This window comes from Diaporthe citri (genome assembly GCF_014595645.1).
Source record: "Diaporthe citri strain NFHF-8-4 chromosome Unknown scaffold_4, whole genome shotgun sequence".
NCBI classification, from domain to species: domain Eukaryota; kingdom Fungi; phylum Ascomycota; class Sordariomycetes; order Diaporthales; family Diaporthaceae; genus Diaporthe; species Diaporthe citri.
Window position 1 is genome coordinate 2,826,894 of NW_025064849.1, and position 17,893 is coordinate 2,844,786.

General features: G+C 56.0%; 6 protein-coding genes across 6 annotated transcripts; 5 read left to right on the forward strand and 1 right to left on the reverse strand.

Moving 5' to 3' along the window:
* Window positions 1-485: 485 nt before the first annotated feature.
* INS49_009936 (uncharacterized protein) lies at window positions 486-4,147 on the forward strand (the record flags this gene model as incomplete). Its single annotated transcript, XM_043170663.1, has 2 exons — window positions 486-2,390; window positions 2,441-4,147. 2 exons carry the CDS (start codon window positions 486-488, stop codon window positions 4,145-4,147), a joined length of 3,612 nt encoding a protein of 1,203 aa, XP_043025228.1.
* Window positions 4,148-5,347: 1,200 nt separating this feature from the next.
* Window positions 5,348-8,093, forward strand: INS49_009937 (uncharacterized protein; the record flags this gene model as incomplete). The annotated part of the gene is made up of 5 exons (XM_043170664.1): window positions 5,348-5,381; window positions 5,451-5,845; window positions 5,944-6,232; window positions 6,958-7,060; window positions 7,199-8,093. The coding sequence occupies 5 exons, from the start codon at window positions 5,348-5,350 to the stop codon at window positions 8,091-8,093; spliced, it is 1,716 nt and encodes a 571-aa protein (XP_043025229.1).
* A 656-nt stretch (window positions 8,094-8,749) lies between these two features.
* On the forward strand, window positions 8,750-9,147 carry INS49_009938 (uncharacterized protein; the record flags this gene model as incomplete). Its single annotated transcript, XM_043170665.1, has 2 exons — window positions 8,750-8,797; window positions 8,917-9,147. The coding sequence occupies 2 exons, from the start codon at window positions 8,750-8,752 to the stop codon at window positions 9,145-9,147; spliced, it is 279 nt and encodes a 92-aa protein (XP_043025230.1).
* A 494-nt stretch (window positions 9,148-9,641) lies between these two features.
* INS49_009939 (uncharacterized protein) lies at window positions 9,642-11,801 on the reverse strand (the record flags this gene model as incomplete). Its single annotated transcript, XM_043170666.1, has 2 exons — window positions 9,642-9,775; window positions 9,833-11,801. The coding sequence occupies 2 exons, from the start codon at window positions 11,799-11,801 to the stop codon at window positions 9,642-9,644; spliced, it is 2,103 nt and encodes a 700-aa protein (XP_043025231.1).
* Window positions 11,802-12,519: 718 nt separating this feature from the next.
* On the forward strand, window positions 12,520-13,622 carry INS49_009940 (uncharacterized protein; the record flags this gene model as incomplete). Its single annotated transcript, XM_043170667.1, has 2 exons — window positions 12,520-12,957; window positions 13,083-13,622. 2 exons carry the CDS (start codon window positions 12,520-12,522, stop codon window positions 13,620-13,622), a joined length of 978 nt encoding a protein of 325 aa, XP_043025232.1.
* A 2,475-nt stretch (window positions 13,623-16,097) lies between these two features.
* On the forward strand, window positions 16,098-17,192 carry INS49_009941 (uncharacterized protein; the record flags this gene model as incomplete). The annotated part of the gene is made up of 1 exon (XM_043170668.1): window positions 16,098-17,192. One exon carries the CDS (start codon window positions 16,098-16,100, stop codon window positions 17,190-17,192), a length of 1,095 nt encoding a protein of 364 aa, XP_043025233.1.
* Window positions 17,193-17,893: the final 701 nt, after the last annotated feature.

The window sequence follows — 17,893 nt, forward strand, 5'->3', positions numbered from 1 at the left end:
CATCTGGGGTCCTGCTGCCGTAGGCACTGGTGCTGGCTCTGGTGCTGATGGCATGGTCAAGAGGAGCCGGCCGATCGTCTGTGCACTCCGGAGATTAATTCACAGACCTGCAGTTGATCCTCTCTTTTCTTCTGCTGGCCTTCTACTGGGCTTCTGCTGTGTTTCTTCTGATGCAGTCTGTGCAAAACAAATCAAAAGAAATGAGATAGGTCAGTCAAGTTGCACCACCGTCCTCCTTTCATTACTCGGGCCAGCAACACCTACACGACCCCGAGAGCTCAGAGCAGCTCAGAACTGACGTTGTCCCGCGAACACCTGCAGACGCGCTCCCGCTCCCGCTCCCGTTCCCGCCGCAACGCCACTCTTCGCCGTTGCTCACCCGTTGCTCACCCGTTGTTCACCACCCGAATCCGTCACCCACCACCCTCGCCGCCTGCTAAGCCTGTGATGCATCCACCCACTGGCTGAGCAGTGCTAGCTAGACTATGGAAGACAACACGCTTCAAGCTGGCAGGAGCGCCCTCCCCCGACCGACCTCCCGACTGCCCATGCCAAGGTCCACGGGCATTCCCACTGCACTTCGACCATCACAATCAAGAGACAACCTGGCTGCCGCACCCGAGATTGTATCCTCCCGTTTGCGCCCCGCTGCTTCTAGGGAACGGCTTGCGCCCCCTGCCTCTGCCTCAGGAATAAGCAATATCACCAATCAACCATCGCCCACAGCCTCCAAGAGCTCAATCTCTTCACGGGGCCTTCCAAGACCTCGTCCGACCTCGAGCCTACCGACCTTCAGCCCCCTTCCCAAGCCTTCAAAGGCTACCGGCAATGGAAATGGTAATGGCAATGGGCTGTCACGGATCCCTCCACCTCGAGATCGCATGGCATCGCTGCCTGAGGATGGTCACTCGCCTCGGGAACCCCACACCTCAAAGCTGCCGGGCCCCGGGCTGAGAAGAAAGTCGTCGGCACAATGGATCCCTGCGTCACAGTCCGCGTCGGCCAGGCAAAGGAGCACTAGTACCTCGACTTTGTCAAATGGTTACGCGTCCAGTGACTCATTCTCCCAGAACAGCCCTATAGACGAGGATAACGGTATTACGGGCGACGACACCATACGGGCCAAGACCTTGAAACCACGGCCGTCATTGGCGGAACGGACGGTACAGACTCTCTCACGGTTGCCCTCGTCACCCGCCTTGAGAGGGAGGACCTCAAATTCGAACTTCTTCGAGCCGGAACCGTCCAGGTCGGCTTCCAGACCTGCTAGCCGCAACTCTCGCCCCGGGTCGAGCCTCAGAAACGACAGCGCAAACCCGGTCAAGCCTCGACCTTCGCTTAGCAGGCCTGGGTCCAGTTCTGGCCCTCTTCAAGACTTGTCGAACCCCTTCAACCCGCAAGTGCCGCCTCTTGACAGTTCGCCGGCGCGTGGACGAGGGCTTGGCACTTTGCGGACACCCTCTACGTCGGGCTTGCGAGAACGCTCGAGATCAAAGATTGCATCTGTACCAGGCTTACAACGGCCTCGTTCGACTACACCGAGTACAGAGGTGCCAGTTCTGGCCCCCGAATCTCCCTTGAATGGGCCCAAAACTTTGTCTACACGGACAATTCAACAAAGGCCTTCTGTGAATGGACTCTTCAAGAAGCCGGCCCTGCCAGCTGCGAAGAAACCGGCATCAATATCCTCAGTTCCTAGCAAAGCCAAGACTGCACCCCTAAAGTCTCCAGCAACCGTGTCAGATCGAAGCACGAACCTGTCTGCTGCATCGACCACCTCAACGAAGTCAACAAGTGTTGGAGGAGACTCGCCGCCGCCTTTCAAAAAGTCGTCGGCAGCACTGCGTGACCAAATTGCCAGGGCCAAAGCGGCTAAGCGTTCAGTAGCAGCCAAGAAGCCGCCGGTAGCAGATGAGCCAGGCCAGGCAGCTGCTTGGGGCGAGTCACCCGTGGTCCCCACGGACGATACATTCGACTTTGGCTTGTCGGACGACCCGTTCAATCTCAATCGTGATGCCAATTCGACCTCCAAGATCGTCAAGTCACGTGTCACAACTGCCAGGTCAAGTGGCAGGCTTAACATTGCGGCCTTGGGCCTGAAAGAGATCCCGAAAGAGGTTTTAGACATGTACAGCTTGGAGTCCATTGGCAAGTATGACGGCAGTTGGGCAGAGAGCGTAGATCTCACGAGATTCGTTGCTGCGGACAACGAGCTGGAGATAATAGATGAGAGTGTGTTTCCGGACATTGACCCCGAGGAGCTGGCAGAAGACGAAGATGCTCAAGGCAGCATCTTCGCTGGGCTCGAGACGCTTGATCTGCATGGGAATGTGCTAATCGCACTGCCTGCTGGGCTGCGACGCCTTACCTTGCTGACGTCGTTGAACCTGGTATGTTATCGCGTGTCATCTTGCTGTGGAATCCTGCTAATGTGGAACAGTCCTCCAATCGCCTTGCCAATAATTGCCTTGAGCCCATATCTCAGGTCATATCCCTGCGAGATGTCAAGCTTGGTGGAAACCTGTTCTGGGGCACTCTCGAACCATGCTTTGGCCGACTTATCAACCTTGAAGTCCTCGACCTGCATGGGAATAGCCTTCAGGCACTTCCCCCCAGTTTTGCTGAGCTGCACCGTCTCCGCGTGCTCAACATCAGCGAAAATAGCTTTGAGTCTTTGCCATTCGATATTCTGTCGGAACTGCCCCTGACGGAGCTGAATGCGCGCAAAAACAAACTTACTGGGACTCTGTTGGACGAGGGGGTGGAGGTACTCCCAGCCTTGCAAAATCTTGATGTCTCATCGAACCAGCTTACAAGTCTTGCTCGGGCGAATACGGTACTTGCCATGCCGGCACTGAGCCAGCTTTGTGTGTCGATGAACCGGCTCCAGGCATTGCCAGACGTCACCTCCTGGTTTGAGCTTATCAACTTGGCCGCCGATGAGAATAATATCAAAGCGTTCCCCGATGGCTTCACAAGCCTGCAGAAGCTGAGGAGTGCCGACTTCTCGAGTAACGATATCAGAACTGTCCCAGCCGAAATTGCTCATATGGACAACTTGAATTTGCTGAGGTTGAGCGGGAACCCCCTCAGAGACAAGAAGTTTGTGTCGGCCACCATCGAAGAGCTCAAAGACGCACTCTCAGCACGGATAGCGCCGCCGCCGACAGACTCGGACGAGTATGACGGCGGCAATGGGCCGATTGCGGAGGCTTTGACCAGCAACGAAGTCAGCCCCTTGGACAATGTGTTTGAGGATGCACATTCGTCGTCTTCTCAAGCAGTCCGTACCCACGGAGAGCACGACGAAGAAAACAGAACCGACACCGATGATTTTGCGACACCGCCGACGTCTTTACCCACTTCCCCTATACGAACACGTTCCGCGCAGAGTTCCGCTCTCGTCTGGCCGGTGAAGGCTGGGGGCGTCCTGGACAGATCCAACACACAATCGTCGTCTCTTCATCCTGTCGCTTGCTCCAAAGTGGCAATGAACAATGTGATCCGTGAGGTACAGCTGCACCACAATCTTTTCACTGCGCTGCCAGAGTCCCTCAGCTTCTTCGTCGACTCGCTGACCATACTTTCGCTGGCTCACAATCAGCTGGTTGGTGAAAGCTACCTCAACGTTGGCGAAGGCCTCGACCTCCCTTCTCTCAAGGAGCTCAACCTGTCGTCAAACCACATCACCGGACTGGCGCCCCTGGTCAACCGCCTCCAAGCGCCCAGCCTTGAGAAGCTTGACGTCAGCGTTAACCGACTCGCGTCGATACCTTCCAGCAGTGATAGGGAGAAGGGAGGCAAGCTCCTGCGGGATGTCTTCCCGAACCTGGCAGTTCTTCTCATCGCGAACAATCACCTTGCGGACCTGGACCCGGAGAGCATCCGAGGCGTCAAGGTCGTAGACGCCTCGAACAACGACATCTCACACCTGAACCCGCGGATCGGACTGCTCGGTGGCGCTGGGGGCCTCGAGAAGCTGATAGTAACTGGCAATCGATTCAGGGTACCAAGATGGAATGTGCTCGACAGGGGCACGGAGGCGACGCTGAGGTTCTTGAGGGGCCGTGTTCCTGTTGCGGACATGGCTGCCTGGAGGGCCGAGAAGGGAATGCCAGTGGACGAGGAGGTCAGCGACGTGGACTGAGCTCCATCAACCTTTCTGAGTGGTGTTCGCCAGTAGCTGAGGCTCAATTTCACTGGATGAGGGCAGTGCTGCTGCTGCTGCTACTCCTTGGACGGATTCTGGATGCGCTACTTTGATTTGCTTTTTTTTTTAATTCCCCTTTTTGCCTTCCTGGCCTTGCTGACACCTTGGCGGAGATACCATATTCATTGCTTATAGCTTGCTGCGGCTGCACGAAAGTGTAGTATCATGATCGGTCGACTGGGGATGCCGGGGAAGCTTCAAGGGATTAAGCTTCGGGCGTACTGTACAAATCAGGGTGAACACAGGCAATAGGTACAAAGAGGCGGTGGGCCGGAAGGAAGGAGTCGCTGGTTTAAGCAAACACTCAATAGGAGGCGGGACGGTAAAGACTAGTACATCATTGTAATCCATTAGGGCTTATCACCGGCACTCAATTATACCACCACAACACATAGTCTAGTCTCACCAGGCCACGCAATCTGAACGCCAGCGCACAAGCACGTGCGCCGACGCCAAGCACGGGCTGGGCCACGTTTTGGCCAGCCCGTGCTCCCGTCATCGCCAATGCATGTGGTCATCCCGAAGATCTCGGGCGCGGCGCAGCCCCCTCCGGTCCCGAGGCGAGCGCACCCGTCCCCGAAGCCGTGTCTTGGCTGAAGCCTGTCTGTCTGTCTCTACGTACCTCTCCAGCTTATTTCTCGCTTGCTCGCGCTTGTTGAGATGCTGAAACGTTGACGGTTGCAGTAGTGCGCTCGGGGTGGCTTGCGGTAGGGCAGAAGTGTTGCAGACTCAGCAGGCCGTGCAGATCGACGGTGAGCTGTCTTGTCATCGTCTGTGCGACTACCTTTACTAGGTTTGGCTCCGAGTTTTGAACGTCAGACTGCGTGCCTGCCCAACCCGGAGCCTCAGCTGCCCGCAACATCCCCAACTGCTTGTCCGACCGGTCGACCCTGTCGGGCCGGTGGTACGCAAGGGGCGTTCAAACCTGGGCGACTGGCTGCATGGGCATGCGTGCTCTGTCGGGCGATGGGCTGGTTACGCAAGTTTAAAACTGATCGGATTGATATGACTTAGTCGTCCCTCTCGCGCCCGTTTTCTTGACAGATTTGGATCTCTTGATTACTTTTCTGCAACTGGAGTATTATTTACTGCTTGTACTACGTGTTCTACTGGAGCTTCATAAAAGCAATATAGATAATGAATAGTGTAACACAGACCGTGTTGGCGATAGGTGAGCCCGGCTCCTCTTGAACAATAACAACCCGCACCAGGAGTCGCAAACTAACAACGAGCCCACCAGCCACGCTCGCCCATCCAGCTCTCGCCCAGTTTGGCGGCTGGGGAGGCGGCGGTTGGAACGGTGGAAATTCCGGCAGCGGGTACTCTGGCTACGGCGGCAGCAGTAGCAGCAGCGATGGCGATGGCGACGGCGACGGCAGCTTTGGGTTTGGATACGGGGCGGGCTTCGACTACAACACGGCCATGCGGCGCCGATCCGCCCACGGTATCGTAGCGACCGCCGCCTTCGTGATCCTGTTCCCGCTCGGGGCAATCCTCCTGCGCATCATCCCGGGCCGGCTGTCCGTGTGGATCCACTTCGTCGTCCAGATCCTCGCCTGGCTGCTCTACATTGCCGGGTTCGCCTTGGGGGTCGTGCTGCTGCGGATGTTGCCATCGGGAGCAGGCCAGAGCCTGGTGAGTGCTTGCCTTGGGGCCTTTGTTTTGGCTGCCTTTTATGGTAAAACGCGGTCGTGTGTTGGGAGGATTCAGGCTGACACAGGACGTTGAAACAGCTGTCGAGCTCGCCAGCCAATGCCCACCCCATCATTGGCATCGTGGTCTTCGCCATGCTCCTGATTCAGCCTCTTTTGGGCTACATTCACCACCGCCAGTTCAAGCGGTACCAGAGGCGCAAGGTGGCCTCCCACCTTCACCTCTGGGACGGCAGGATTGCCATTGTCCTGGGCATTGTCAATGGCGGGCTGGGCCTGAGGCTGGCCGGCGCCAGTGAGACGCTGAAGCTGGCATACACGATTGTCGCAGCCATCACTGGTGGGGCGTGGGTCATTTTGGCCTTGTTGAGTGAGTGCAGGAGAGGTCGAAAGAAAGTCGACACAAGCCGTGGGGAGGAGGCAATTTCGGTCAAGATGATACGGGTCCAAAAATCACCAAGGCACGGTAGCAGTGACTCAGAGAGGTCGAGACATTAAAATGGGACTTGCATGCTTTCTTGGGAAGGAAGAAAGCTTTGTGCCTTGAGCGTGAATGGTGCTTCAGCTTGAACCAAAGGAGTCGGAAGAATTGTGATGTCGGTCCACAAAGAGGGATAATCAACGACGGCCTTTTGCGTTTCAATTTGCCTACGTGTGGAAGTCTTACACAGAGCCCACGAGACTATGACACAGTTTGATCAGGCCTGCACATGCGACTTTGAACAATGTCTGTCTGTGATTAATTCATCAGCAAAGCTCTAGCAACACTTGTCTCACTTACATCTTGTGATGGGAGTTGACCTCAGAAACAGGTTCGAAGCATGCCAGGCTTTCAAATCCCGAGCGACCGTCCGCCTTTTAAATGACTGCTGTCCCGTGCGAAAGGAACAGGTCCAATACCATCTCGCTCTCTGACTCACTTGGACCCCCGGTAACAATCTTCACACCTGACATCCGGCCCAAGAGATCATAGTGAAGCTGTCAAAATGGATTCTCGATACGTAGAGATGACTCGAGATGGAGGACCAACACGGCCATCCACACCAACAGGGCCTTCGTTCGATACCCGTTGGGACGATTCTTCAACCCTGACAGTGAGCCCCGACACGCCGTTGTCACCTGTGGTGATGGCAGACTACTGTGACTTCGAGCAGCCGGATGCCGAGTCTCAGCCGGCCTTCAAACCACAGACCAGATCGTATGAGCTCGATTCCACCCTCCCGTCCCGAAACGTCCCCAATTCGAGTTTCACAGCGTTCCGGCCTGGCGATACTCCTCGAGGCTCTTTCGACAGACCACGCAATCCACGCAACGGGCAGGCTGATAGCCTCCCCAGTCATTCAACGGCTCGTCCGAAGCTGGCCAAAGACGTGGAAGCCACTCCTGCAACAGCAATCCACCATTCAAAGGCCTCGGGCGCGATGAAGAAGAAGAGACGCAGTACCAACAAGGAAACCGGGGATGATCCATTCCTGGGCACAGGAAAACCCATGAGACGCTCAAGCATCAACATTGCCACCACGAGGACGACTGAAAACCCACCCAGTCCCAGTCCTGCGCGCCTGCGGAGCAGCCAGCTCGGCGGCACCCCCGGGCTCCTGAGCCTACACGACGCCCACGACGAGGTCCTCTCGCTCCTCAACACACTAAAGACCACGCACAGGAATCAGACGAAGAACGAGGTGGACGCTGCCCTGGAGGAATTCCAGGAAGACCTGAAGGCGCGGGCCAAAGACAAGAACATCGGAACGGCGGAGTCCAACATCTTGGACCGCGAGGCCGCAAGGATTGGCCGCGCGCGGGACGAGGCGAGCAAGCAGGCCCCAGAGGCTGATGGTGCAGACAGTCTGGGGAAGGATGCAGCGTTCGAAGAGAGCCTTCGCCTGGCACTGGTCAGGCTCATCGAAGATGCGCGAGCCGCGCTGGAGGCTGTTGCTCAGGCGAAGAGCCAGGCTGCGTCTGCCTCACGGGCGACAAGTGGCTACATTCCCTATCGTGCCGGGGAGAATTTTCGCCTAACGGCATTGAATTTTGAGAACCAGACTCTGAGTGGAAAGGTGAAGCGCCTCCAGGCAGAGAAGGAGCAGTGTCTCAGGGAGAACGTGGACCTACAGAGGAGGCTGGATGAGCTCCTGGATGAGGTCAAGGCGCGTCGCCGGGATCAGCCGTTTGAGGCCAAGCTGGGCCCCTGGGGAAAGGACTGGAACATTGATAGCAGGAGAGGTGGCTGAGATGCGTGGCAGGACGGGAGATGAGATTTGTGCAAATGATCTCGCAAGATTGCAGCAACCAAGAGTGGCCTGTGATGGAGGACGATGGTGGCAAAGCAGAGTGGCAGTGTCTGAGCATTGGCAGTGTACGAGGGCAACATTTGAAGGTGGACACCAGGATGGATCAGCAGAGAATACTCTTCGATGGCTACATTTGCTTCGAAAAAAATGCATACATGCAATGATTGCTAGCGTTGAAGAGAAGCAGTTTCTCGGTTAACATAACACGTGAACACACATCTGTTCTTAAGGGTGAAGTTCAGCTTGATACTGTGTATGTTGCTATCGATCGCAACTGAAGATGGACGACGTTAGGGTGCTTACCTCAGCCTCCAAAGACCCCCAAGCACCGGACAGGGGGTTCCCCCATGCCCCACCTTTGGCCGGCGGGCGACCATGCAGCAGCTGATCGTGTCCTCAAAACGACATTCGCCTGAAGTTCGTCCCTAGCCAGCGCATATCACCGCCCTCGCCCATTGACAACCACTCCTCCATTCGCGTCGCTCCTTTCCAAAGCCCACTTTTCCTTTCCAGAGGCAACCATTCAATCCCAAACCACGCGCCCAATCGACCAATAATTCCTCCTTTCAAGCAGCCACCACACATCGACGAACAAGATGACGCGCGCCCAGCAGACCATCTCCATCGCCCTCCTTGTGAGCTCGGTACGTCTTCGCCCACCGCCTCGGTAGCCCACCCGGACACACATATGGACCAGGGACCACCACCAGGCCATAGCCAAGACATGTGTTGCTGGCAAGAGAGACTAATACAAAAACAACAGGCCTACCTAGCCCTCTACCTCAACCTGATCCCCCTCCCCGCCGTCGTCCAGTCCGAGATCGTGCCCATCCTGCCCTTCTGGGCCCTCGTCTCCCTCGGCGCCTACCTGCTCGTCCGCCTCGGCTGGGGTGTCCTGACCTTCAACGACGTCCCCGAGGCGCACGACGAGCTGATGAGCGAAATAGAGGTCGCCAAGGTGGAGCTGCGGAAGCTGGGCGTCACCGTGGATTAAGGGGGACAAGGACAAAAAGGAGGATGCAACGTGGAGAGATCACATCGCACGCGACACCTACTTCCGAGCTGTGGAGCTGTGGTATGGCCCTGGGAATAGGAGCAACTTGGAGTAGCGATATACGAGGCAGGGAAGACGCAGTCCTTTCTGGCGTCTGGGCTCGCACACACCGAGAGATTCAGATGTGCTCCTCGGTCGCAAGTGCATATTAAACATCGCTGATGCTGGGGCAAAATACCTTTGGACGGACGTCACATGTCTGGCTATACCTTCCAAGATACAAAGTAATAATCTTACGAGACGCGCGCGCGTTCTTGCGCTGCGAATCTCGAACTAGCTTCTTGAAGCGACTTGATCCCATGGGATGTGCCACACGATCGTTCGCTGGTCCACGTTCAACCTTAGAGACCCAACGTCGGGTTTACATATGGCCTTCGAACACCATGGACTAAAAACTGCCGTCATACTGCACAACTATAGCAGATACCTCAATTTCAAGACGCTGGCTCGCCCGCCAGCAGAGCAACTACCGTCTTGACGCCCGTCAGCGGGTCCTCGCCGCCTTGTACGAGCCTGTCAAACAACGTGGGTATCCCAGTAATACTTTTGCGATCATCAGACGCTTGCCCTGTCGAGAAGTACATGTGAGTTCAGGTGCTGCATTGAGGAGAATAGGGGCACTTACACTTTCCCGGAACGCCGACCTCCACACCAAGCTTGCTCCTCGCCTCGCCAGTCCAGTCAAATTCGATGCCCCAGCTGACACGCAACTCCGACGACGTCCTGACTCCCTCATCAGCGAGACAGGGAATGCTCAGGTCCATGGTTGACCTGCCCATGTGCGGCAGCAGGTCCGCCTTTGAAAGCAGCATGCCATCAAGGGACCCGCCCGCCGAGTCGGCGGACTCAAAACTGCCACCGACGTCGTCCACTTCTCCCCGCGCTCGCCTCTTCCGCCTCTTCCTCGTCCTCATGACCCTCACAACGTCAGAAAGACCATCTTTGCCCTCCGGCCCGAGCTGTTTCTCCAGCGAGTGCCAGAACTTGGCCCTCTTTAGCGCGACGCGGTACCACTCGCTCATAGCCCACGCAAGGACGCTGATGTTCCGTGTAAGCGCGCTGTGTGGTGGCTTCCAGCTACTGGTGATGTTGTCGATGAACGGCTGAAGTTCCCTTCTAGCGGCCGGGTCGAGCTTGGGCACGGCGAGGGACGACACTGCAAGGGTGCGGGTGTTGACTGTCATTTCCATTCCGGCGACGAAAAGGTCGGGCGGTGTGGCAGATCCGATGCGGATTGAGAGCTTTTTCAGCATGGGCTCTCCATGGTCAGAGGGGGCGGAGATGGTGGTGGACTTCGAGGTGAAGGTTAGGGGCGTAAAGACTTGCAGATAGGGAAGTTCTTCTGCGGCGGACATTGGGATTGGATGGTGCGAGGTGGGAGGTCGCTCCGGTTCTTCCTCCTGTTGTGGTATAGGTGGTGGGAGAAAAGCCGACGAGGACCCGTTGAATCCTAACATCGCTATGGGATTCATCGCTGTCTCCAGCCATTTTGTAGTTGAGTCGGGCTCCTCGTCCATCTGGGCTGGGAGAAGGTGACGGCGAAAGAGATCCAAGACGTCACTGCTGTCCGCGAGTGAAGACACACCCTGGGCTGCGGCTTGATTTTCCCTGGTAGCTAGTTCAAGATCTGCCTCTAGTTGCGCCACCTCGCGCAACAATGCATCGCGCTGTCTCTGCTTTTCCGCGAGCGGGTTAAGTCTTATGCTCCGACGCGGATGTGTTCCCGGCGCAAACTCGCTCGTCGGCTTCTCATCCTGTTCTCTGGATTCCTGTGCCGTGGGCAACTCCTGTTCGACGATTCGTACCGGACTCCCGCGTCTAGCGACGCGAAACACCCTGGGTTTCTGTGACTCTTTCTGCGGTAGGCCATGATTGTCTTGTGAAGCCCCTTTGGACGGTGATTCCTGTCGCGCAAGACGCCCAGCATTTCCCTGGCGACGTCTCTTGGACGGCGTATGATGGATCCCCGACGGTGGAGTGCTAACCACGGGATCGAGATGGTGGGGCGTGGGGGGCAGTTCGGGCTCTTGGGGGACAGCGACAGGCAGCACGCCTGTGTTGAGCGGCGAGCGTTGAAGAGCCCGCCCAATGAAGGGGTTGAACAGGTCTTCCTCGTTCTCGGGCGCGGGAGGTGGTAGCGGTCTTGGTTGCGGCCGACTGGGCGAGCGCCGGGCTGGTTGTGCGCCGAGGGTCGCGCCGCCCGCCCTCCTCACTGGTGATCGCGACCCCGACCTCTCTTGACTCGTGCCGGCGTCGGATGGCGCGCTGTAAGCCGTTGTAGCTGCATCTTGTGGCCGGGAGGTTGGAGACGACGCGGTGCCGTCTCCTTCGGAATGGTGCTCGAGCTGTGCCGTGAGGGCGTTCGAGACGTCGGCGGCGTCGTCATCGGGGGAGTCTGGTTGTGATGCAGGTAGATCCTCGGCTCGGCTCGACGCGATCTGGTGCCTGGGTCCGCTTGACCTCGTGGGGGATTCTGTTGTTGGTTGCAGTTCTGGTGGCTGCTGATGTGGTGGAGGATCTGGCGGGGTGGTGGACTCGACGGGGACAGAAGATGTTGGAGATGTCTTGCGCCTCTTGGGCGCCGATGACTCCATCACTGGACAATTATGCTAGACATGAGATCTTCAGGAACATTATAGCAGGGCTTTGACGCGCTTGAACGGCTGCGACGCGTGTCAATGGGAGATGTCGCAGCTGTTGAGGGTGCTCGGCGCGTGTTTTCGGGAGCTTTCAGGATAGGAATTCCCCAACTGGGTTACTGTTTACTTTGGGGTCAGGATGGGCCCCCACAATCTGCAGAGCTCGGGCCAATAGATCTTGCATCCACCCTGGGCCTGGTCATGTTTTGGGAGAACTTCAAGGACCCATGATGTTGGCTCTCTCGTGGACAAGGTTATTAGAGTGTTATTGAGTTGCGCCTCAATACCATACCTGCTTCAACCACTGGAGCCGATTCTAAATAATGCCAGTGCTGCCGTCGCATGATTGTCGATTCTGTTTGCCTCTACACTCTTCAACCGGGACCACGCTGCGCCTATCTGCTGTCCTACTGCACCGTATTGCTATTCCCGGTTTAGTCCCACCATGACGTTTTGTGCCGGTCGAGAATTTTGAGCTGGGGACTGCTTGGCCCCTGTTTTTTCCTGCTCCTTCTCCCGACTTCACCCCGTCGGCTGCGACAGACTAGATTTGACGACATCCCATTCTTCTCCTGTCTTGCGCACCTTTCACATAGACTACACCGTTGCGCGCATAGATTTCTTTCCTTGCATAACAGTCCTTCTACCACGCTGCTCCCGATCCACAGCAGCCATGTCATCCTCCGTCAGGACAATGCTGTTCAACCCCCGGCCTTTGCGGTCGCTGGTTGCGACAAGTCGAGCCCGTCGCACGTACGCGACTATCCCCACCAAGAACCCAACCCCCTCGCCGCCAAAGGAGGACTCCAACGAGCAGGCGATGCCCATCGGACGCTTTTACGAGGCCATCCTCAACACGCCCCAGCCCATCCCCGACGTCAAGCCCGAGGAGCCCGCCAGCTCTGTCAAGGCCGCCCAGGAGGAGGAGGCCTCCAAGGAGCCAGCCAAGCGTGGTCGCAAGCCCAAGGCAAAGACTGAGCCAGCTGCCACTGCCACTGCCGGCACCACACCCAAGGCCTCACCAGCAGCCAACATCAAGGAGACAGCCAAGGAAGTCGCCGCCAAGACCTCTTCCGCCTCTTCTCCGTCTTCTTCTTCCCCACCCCCTTCGGTAAGAAAACCTGGACCCAAGTGACCTAGCGTCTGTGCCACCAGGGCTCACCAGATTTTCGGCCATAGTAGATAGGGACATCGCCGCCCGTCCCCACGCCGCCCCCGACCCAATCAAGCACAGAGGACAAGGCCAAGGTGATATTCGGGTCGCGCCTGGCCGGCCCGGCCGAGCGCGCAGAGCAGCTAGCGAAGCTGCGCGCGAAGAGCACGGTCATCGCGGGCGTCGTGGTGCCGCCGAAGCCAGAGGAGCCGGATAATTGCTGTATGAGCGGGTGTGTCAACTGCGTCTGGGACCGATACCGCGACGAGATGGAGGACTGGGCGCTTGCGGATGCGGAGGCGACGAGGAAGCTAGCTGCGGAGAGGGAAGCTGACGCAGGGACTGGTGCGGGTGCGGGTGTGAGTGCGGATGCGGATGCGAATTCGGCGAAGCGGCCACCGACGACTTCTGGGACAGATCATATTGCTGTCAGCATGGACGACAACGGGGCCGGATCGGATACCAACTGGGATACTCCACCGGCTTCTTCTTCTCCCAAAATTGCTAAGGACTTTTGGGACGATGATCTGTATAAGAACGTGCCGGTTGGCATCAGGGAATTTATGAAGCAGGAGAAACGATTGAAAGAGAAGCATTCTCGCGAAGGTACTTCAGGGGGTTGATATTATATACCACGCTAATAGATGGTTTTTCAGGGCGAGTTTACATGTGCTATTTCTAGCACGTATATGGCTGGTGTCAGGTCTGCTGTGTGCTTGAATCGAGTTCCCATACCTGGGACGGCCGTCTTTTCTACTTCCCTTTTTCGTGGGTTTCGTCCCGTGTCTGTCATATCCTTCCGTCCTTTGCTGATTCTTCGCTGAATCTTGGAGTGCTGCTGCTGTACCCGACCCATTCGTTAGGCAGCGGAGTGTTCAGGCACACCATTCTCATGGTCAATTTGGACCGAAGACAATGCAAATCGCTCAAGTGACGGGTTACTGGCACTGTGGGTCATGGCAGCCCGGTCAAGATGCGACGAAATGGTCCAAGCTAGACGGTCCGAGTCGGGTTCCGTCCCAAGCATTAAGGATGATGGCCAGTCTAGCATGTTGGTTTTGCGGCAGGTGACTCGATAGCGGAGGATAAACCCCCTACGATAACATGTTCACCAGCTTTTTGAAGGTTGCTGCTGCTGCATGTGATGTCGTCTGTGGCCTAAGTCGTCTAGCATCCAGTGGGCAGTCACGGCTAGCAAAGCAGGATGTCTTGTCGTGACCGTGCATTCTTTTGGCTGGAGGATCTACCATCTCAAGGTCGTGGTGCGAGACGGGCAAGTCTTGGGGCTGTCTCCTGCCCATCGGCTGCCAGGTGAGAGCCATCACGGTGTGCTTTGGCGGCTGGCGATAGGGTATCTATCATGTGACCAGTTCTGGCTCTGGACAGAGCTACCTATCAACTTTTGTTCGGTTGGTCTCGCAGGCTGTGGTGTTCTTTTAGCGGTAAGGCGATCTCGGTCGGACGACCCGGCGTCTGCACTGAAGGGGGGGGGGGGCACGCCCTACCCGTTTCCCTCTCTTTTCTGCCCACCTACCCACCCCAGTGCTTAGGTACCCTCACCTCAACGCTTCTGGGTTTTTTAAGCAGCCGTCTGTCTGCCTCTGTAACCCGGCCCAAGTACCTGTACTCCTCGTCTCTCAGGCACGCAGTGAATGACACGAGAGAGGTCACCGCCGACCTTCCCGTGGCAGTTCCCTCCTTCTCCTTCACTCCCGTGTCACCTCCACACCACCGTCTGGTCTTTGAAACTTTTATCCCCATAACCATTTCACATCTTTCCTCATCCCCTGACCACTACTTTCTCGGACGCATTTATCCTACGAACAGCAGTTAATCAACCTTTCTGTTCGAATTGCGCCCGTTCGCTCGTCGTCCCCGTCCTAATGCTTTGTGGTTTTGCAACTCTCCCAATCGCGACCGAAGGCCCGACTCAATTCCTCTGATTCACGAACCACACAAGTCGCTATGGCTGGCTTGAGTCACAGGCTCTCGCCGCAAAAGGACGGCAACCATTCAAGCCTCAGCATCAACAATATGAGCTCGAGCGACGCCATGACCGATTCTGCGGCGAATCTGGATGTCACAGTCCACCCATTCACCACAGGCAATGACAACCGCGGTCCATCAAGCAGCTCCCGCATTGCGAGCGTATCTACTGTCCAAAGTCCAATTAATGGAGTCTCCAGTCCTAGCATGCCTAGCGATTCAACACATCACGGTAAACACGCGATACCAGACGTCCAACGCGACAATCAACGACCCACGCCAAATCGAATGGCGATCGACTTCATTCTCAACAGCAATCCAACAAGCCTCGACGGCGCTCCAAAGGCTACGGCAGCCAATCGCGACTCCACTGCCCATGTTCATCAGAGCAAATCTAGCACAAGTGGAGGTGAGAAAATGACCGTACTATCCCAGTCTCAATTGACTACTTCGCTTACAGGATTTGCGCAGTTCATCAAACGTCTTCGTGTCCGTGTGATCCGTCAGGTCGGATATTGGGAAATCTCAACATTATCCTCGCGCTACACCGGAAGCAGAACGAGATCAATGAGAAATGGATCAGGGAAATTGAAGCGCGTGGGTCACGCAGGACATCAGCCGACCAATCGATCAAATCGTCAACTGAGCCAATCGACGCATTGATGGAGAAAGATAACATAATCTTACAGACTTTGAGGTCTGAAATTCAGCAAGCGAACAACAGAAGTGCTCAAATCATTCAGCACCAAGAGCAGGCTGCTGAGGCAGAAAAGAAAGCAAAGAGGAAGCCGCTCAAATTCATTACGGATGGAACTGAGTCAGAAGTTTATGGTATTCCAGAGAGCTTCGGCAAGCTCGTCGTCCTAGTCGGTCGGCGGGCAGTCATCATACAAGAGCTACTCAACATTCTTCGTGTTACAAAAGCGTCTGAGAAGTTGAGTCCTTCAATTTGGAACGAATCAAGGCCACGCTGGCTCAGACCGTTGCTCTTTCCCAACGTCAAAGAAGTTGTCCCGACAGGTTGGGTGGAAGATGTTTTCCCTGGCCTTGTCAGACCTTGCGAGAACCTCGATCCACGCATCCCTGGGGTTTACGACGCAGATGGCAACCGCATGCCTGTCGATTCCAATGAGCATATTGGGATTGTACTGAGTCGGATTAGAAACTTGGAAGATGACGATCGCAGAGAGATTCTTCAGAGATGCTACGGCCTCGAAGATACAGAGGTGGAGAATGTCTTGGACGCGAATGAGCATTGCCTCATCCGCATTTACCTTGGTAGGAGCTCCGACGACGACGAGTTGGACTATGCCAGGGACTCTGTCTCGGACTCCATCATGGAAGATGCCACGGAGGAGGCCGCGATTACCATCTTCGACAATGTGAATCTCTCCGGATACCTCGACCATATCATCAACGCCCGCGAAGGGATTGAAGCGAAACACGCGCTGAAAGCCTTTGCGCGAGAGATCGCATTCGGCTACGCCTTACTCCACTGGGGAGCTCGCCTGGATGGTAGGGGAGTAAAATTCCTCTTGGGCTCGTCTCCAACTGGAGTTGGAAAGCGATTGTACATGCTCGACTTCAAGGACTGCCGTCCGATCGGAGAATTGACCGCTCGATGTGTCCTAGATCAGCTTATCCCTGCGGCGTTTGAAAACGATCCATATATTCCGCGGGCTACCACTTGGGGCGACATCAATGAAAAAGTATGGTGCATGAGATCCAGGAAGCGTGTCTTCACTTACAGAAGCCACCAAGCGTGCGCCTGGAAGGCCTTTATGGGGTATTACCTTCAGGCCAGCGCTAAAATCTGGGAGGCCTCTGATCGTGATTTTGACCCTTGTTTGCCCGGAATTTTCATCAAAGAACTCAAGATGGGGTTTTTCGAGCAGGATGCTGAGAGGTATGTGGATGGTGTTTCTGATCGCCACCTCGCGTCAGAGGACGGGACCCATCATCAGACAGAGGGCTATTCTGCGGAGTCTGAGCAGGGAGAAAGCGGCAGCGAACAAGACCCTGAGTATTATGACGATGACGAGGATGACCTGAGCCAGGATGACCAGAGCCAGCTTGACCGTGAGTCCTTTGATAACGACCAGTATGGAGACGACGGGTACGATTCGGATGCAATGGACATCGATGACTCGTCGGAGGGAGAAGAAGACAGCGACGAGGATGACGACGACTACGATGATGTGGACTAGGAGACCCACAATCTGTTCTGGTTCGGCACCCGCGAGCTTACCTTCACCCCCCTCCCGCCCTTGAAACCCATTTTGAAGAAATCAGCACCCGGCGACACTCCCTTGGACACATCACAGAAGCTCGCCAGTGAGTCGGGCAAGCGCAAGGTCACTTTCTTCCATCACCTGCCATCCTACAGATGGGAGAAGCCGGCGAATGCCCCACATTGGAAACGAGCGAGGTCGCGTTCGCCAATCCTCCTGGGATTTCACTAGACCGTCTCGTCAGGACCGGCGTCCGCCGCTCATCGAAAATTTGAAGAAAGAGGCGTTTGGTTTTGAATTGCGATGAAAAGTTCTGGAATTTCACTGGAGCATCTGGTGTCGATGACCAATGTCTAGCCCGAGTTGGAAATTTGCGAAACGATCGGTTCATCCTCCAATTGCGATGCCACTAAGTGGTAAGAAGCTAGCTGAGAGTTTGGATGGACTGCTTGCGGATTGGAAAATGATTCATCACGCCCGAGAAAGCCTCTCAGTCAGACTCGTCGTGGTGGTGAAGGGCCTGGGGTTTCACAGTTGCCTTCCGCCCGTCCAACGATTCTGAGGCAGTATTTCGGTTGCGATCGGGCGTGTCTGTTTTGTGGATGATTTCGTGGATTGGTTTATTTCCTTTGCAGAATCAAGAACGAGAAACCTCTCAATGGTGCTCTTCTGTTGCT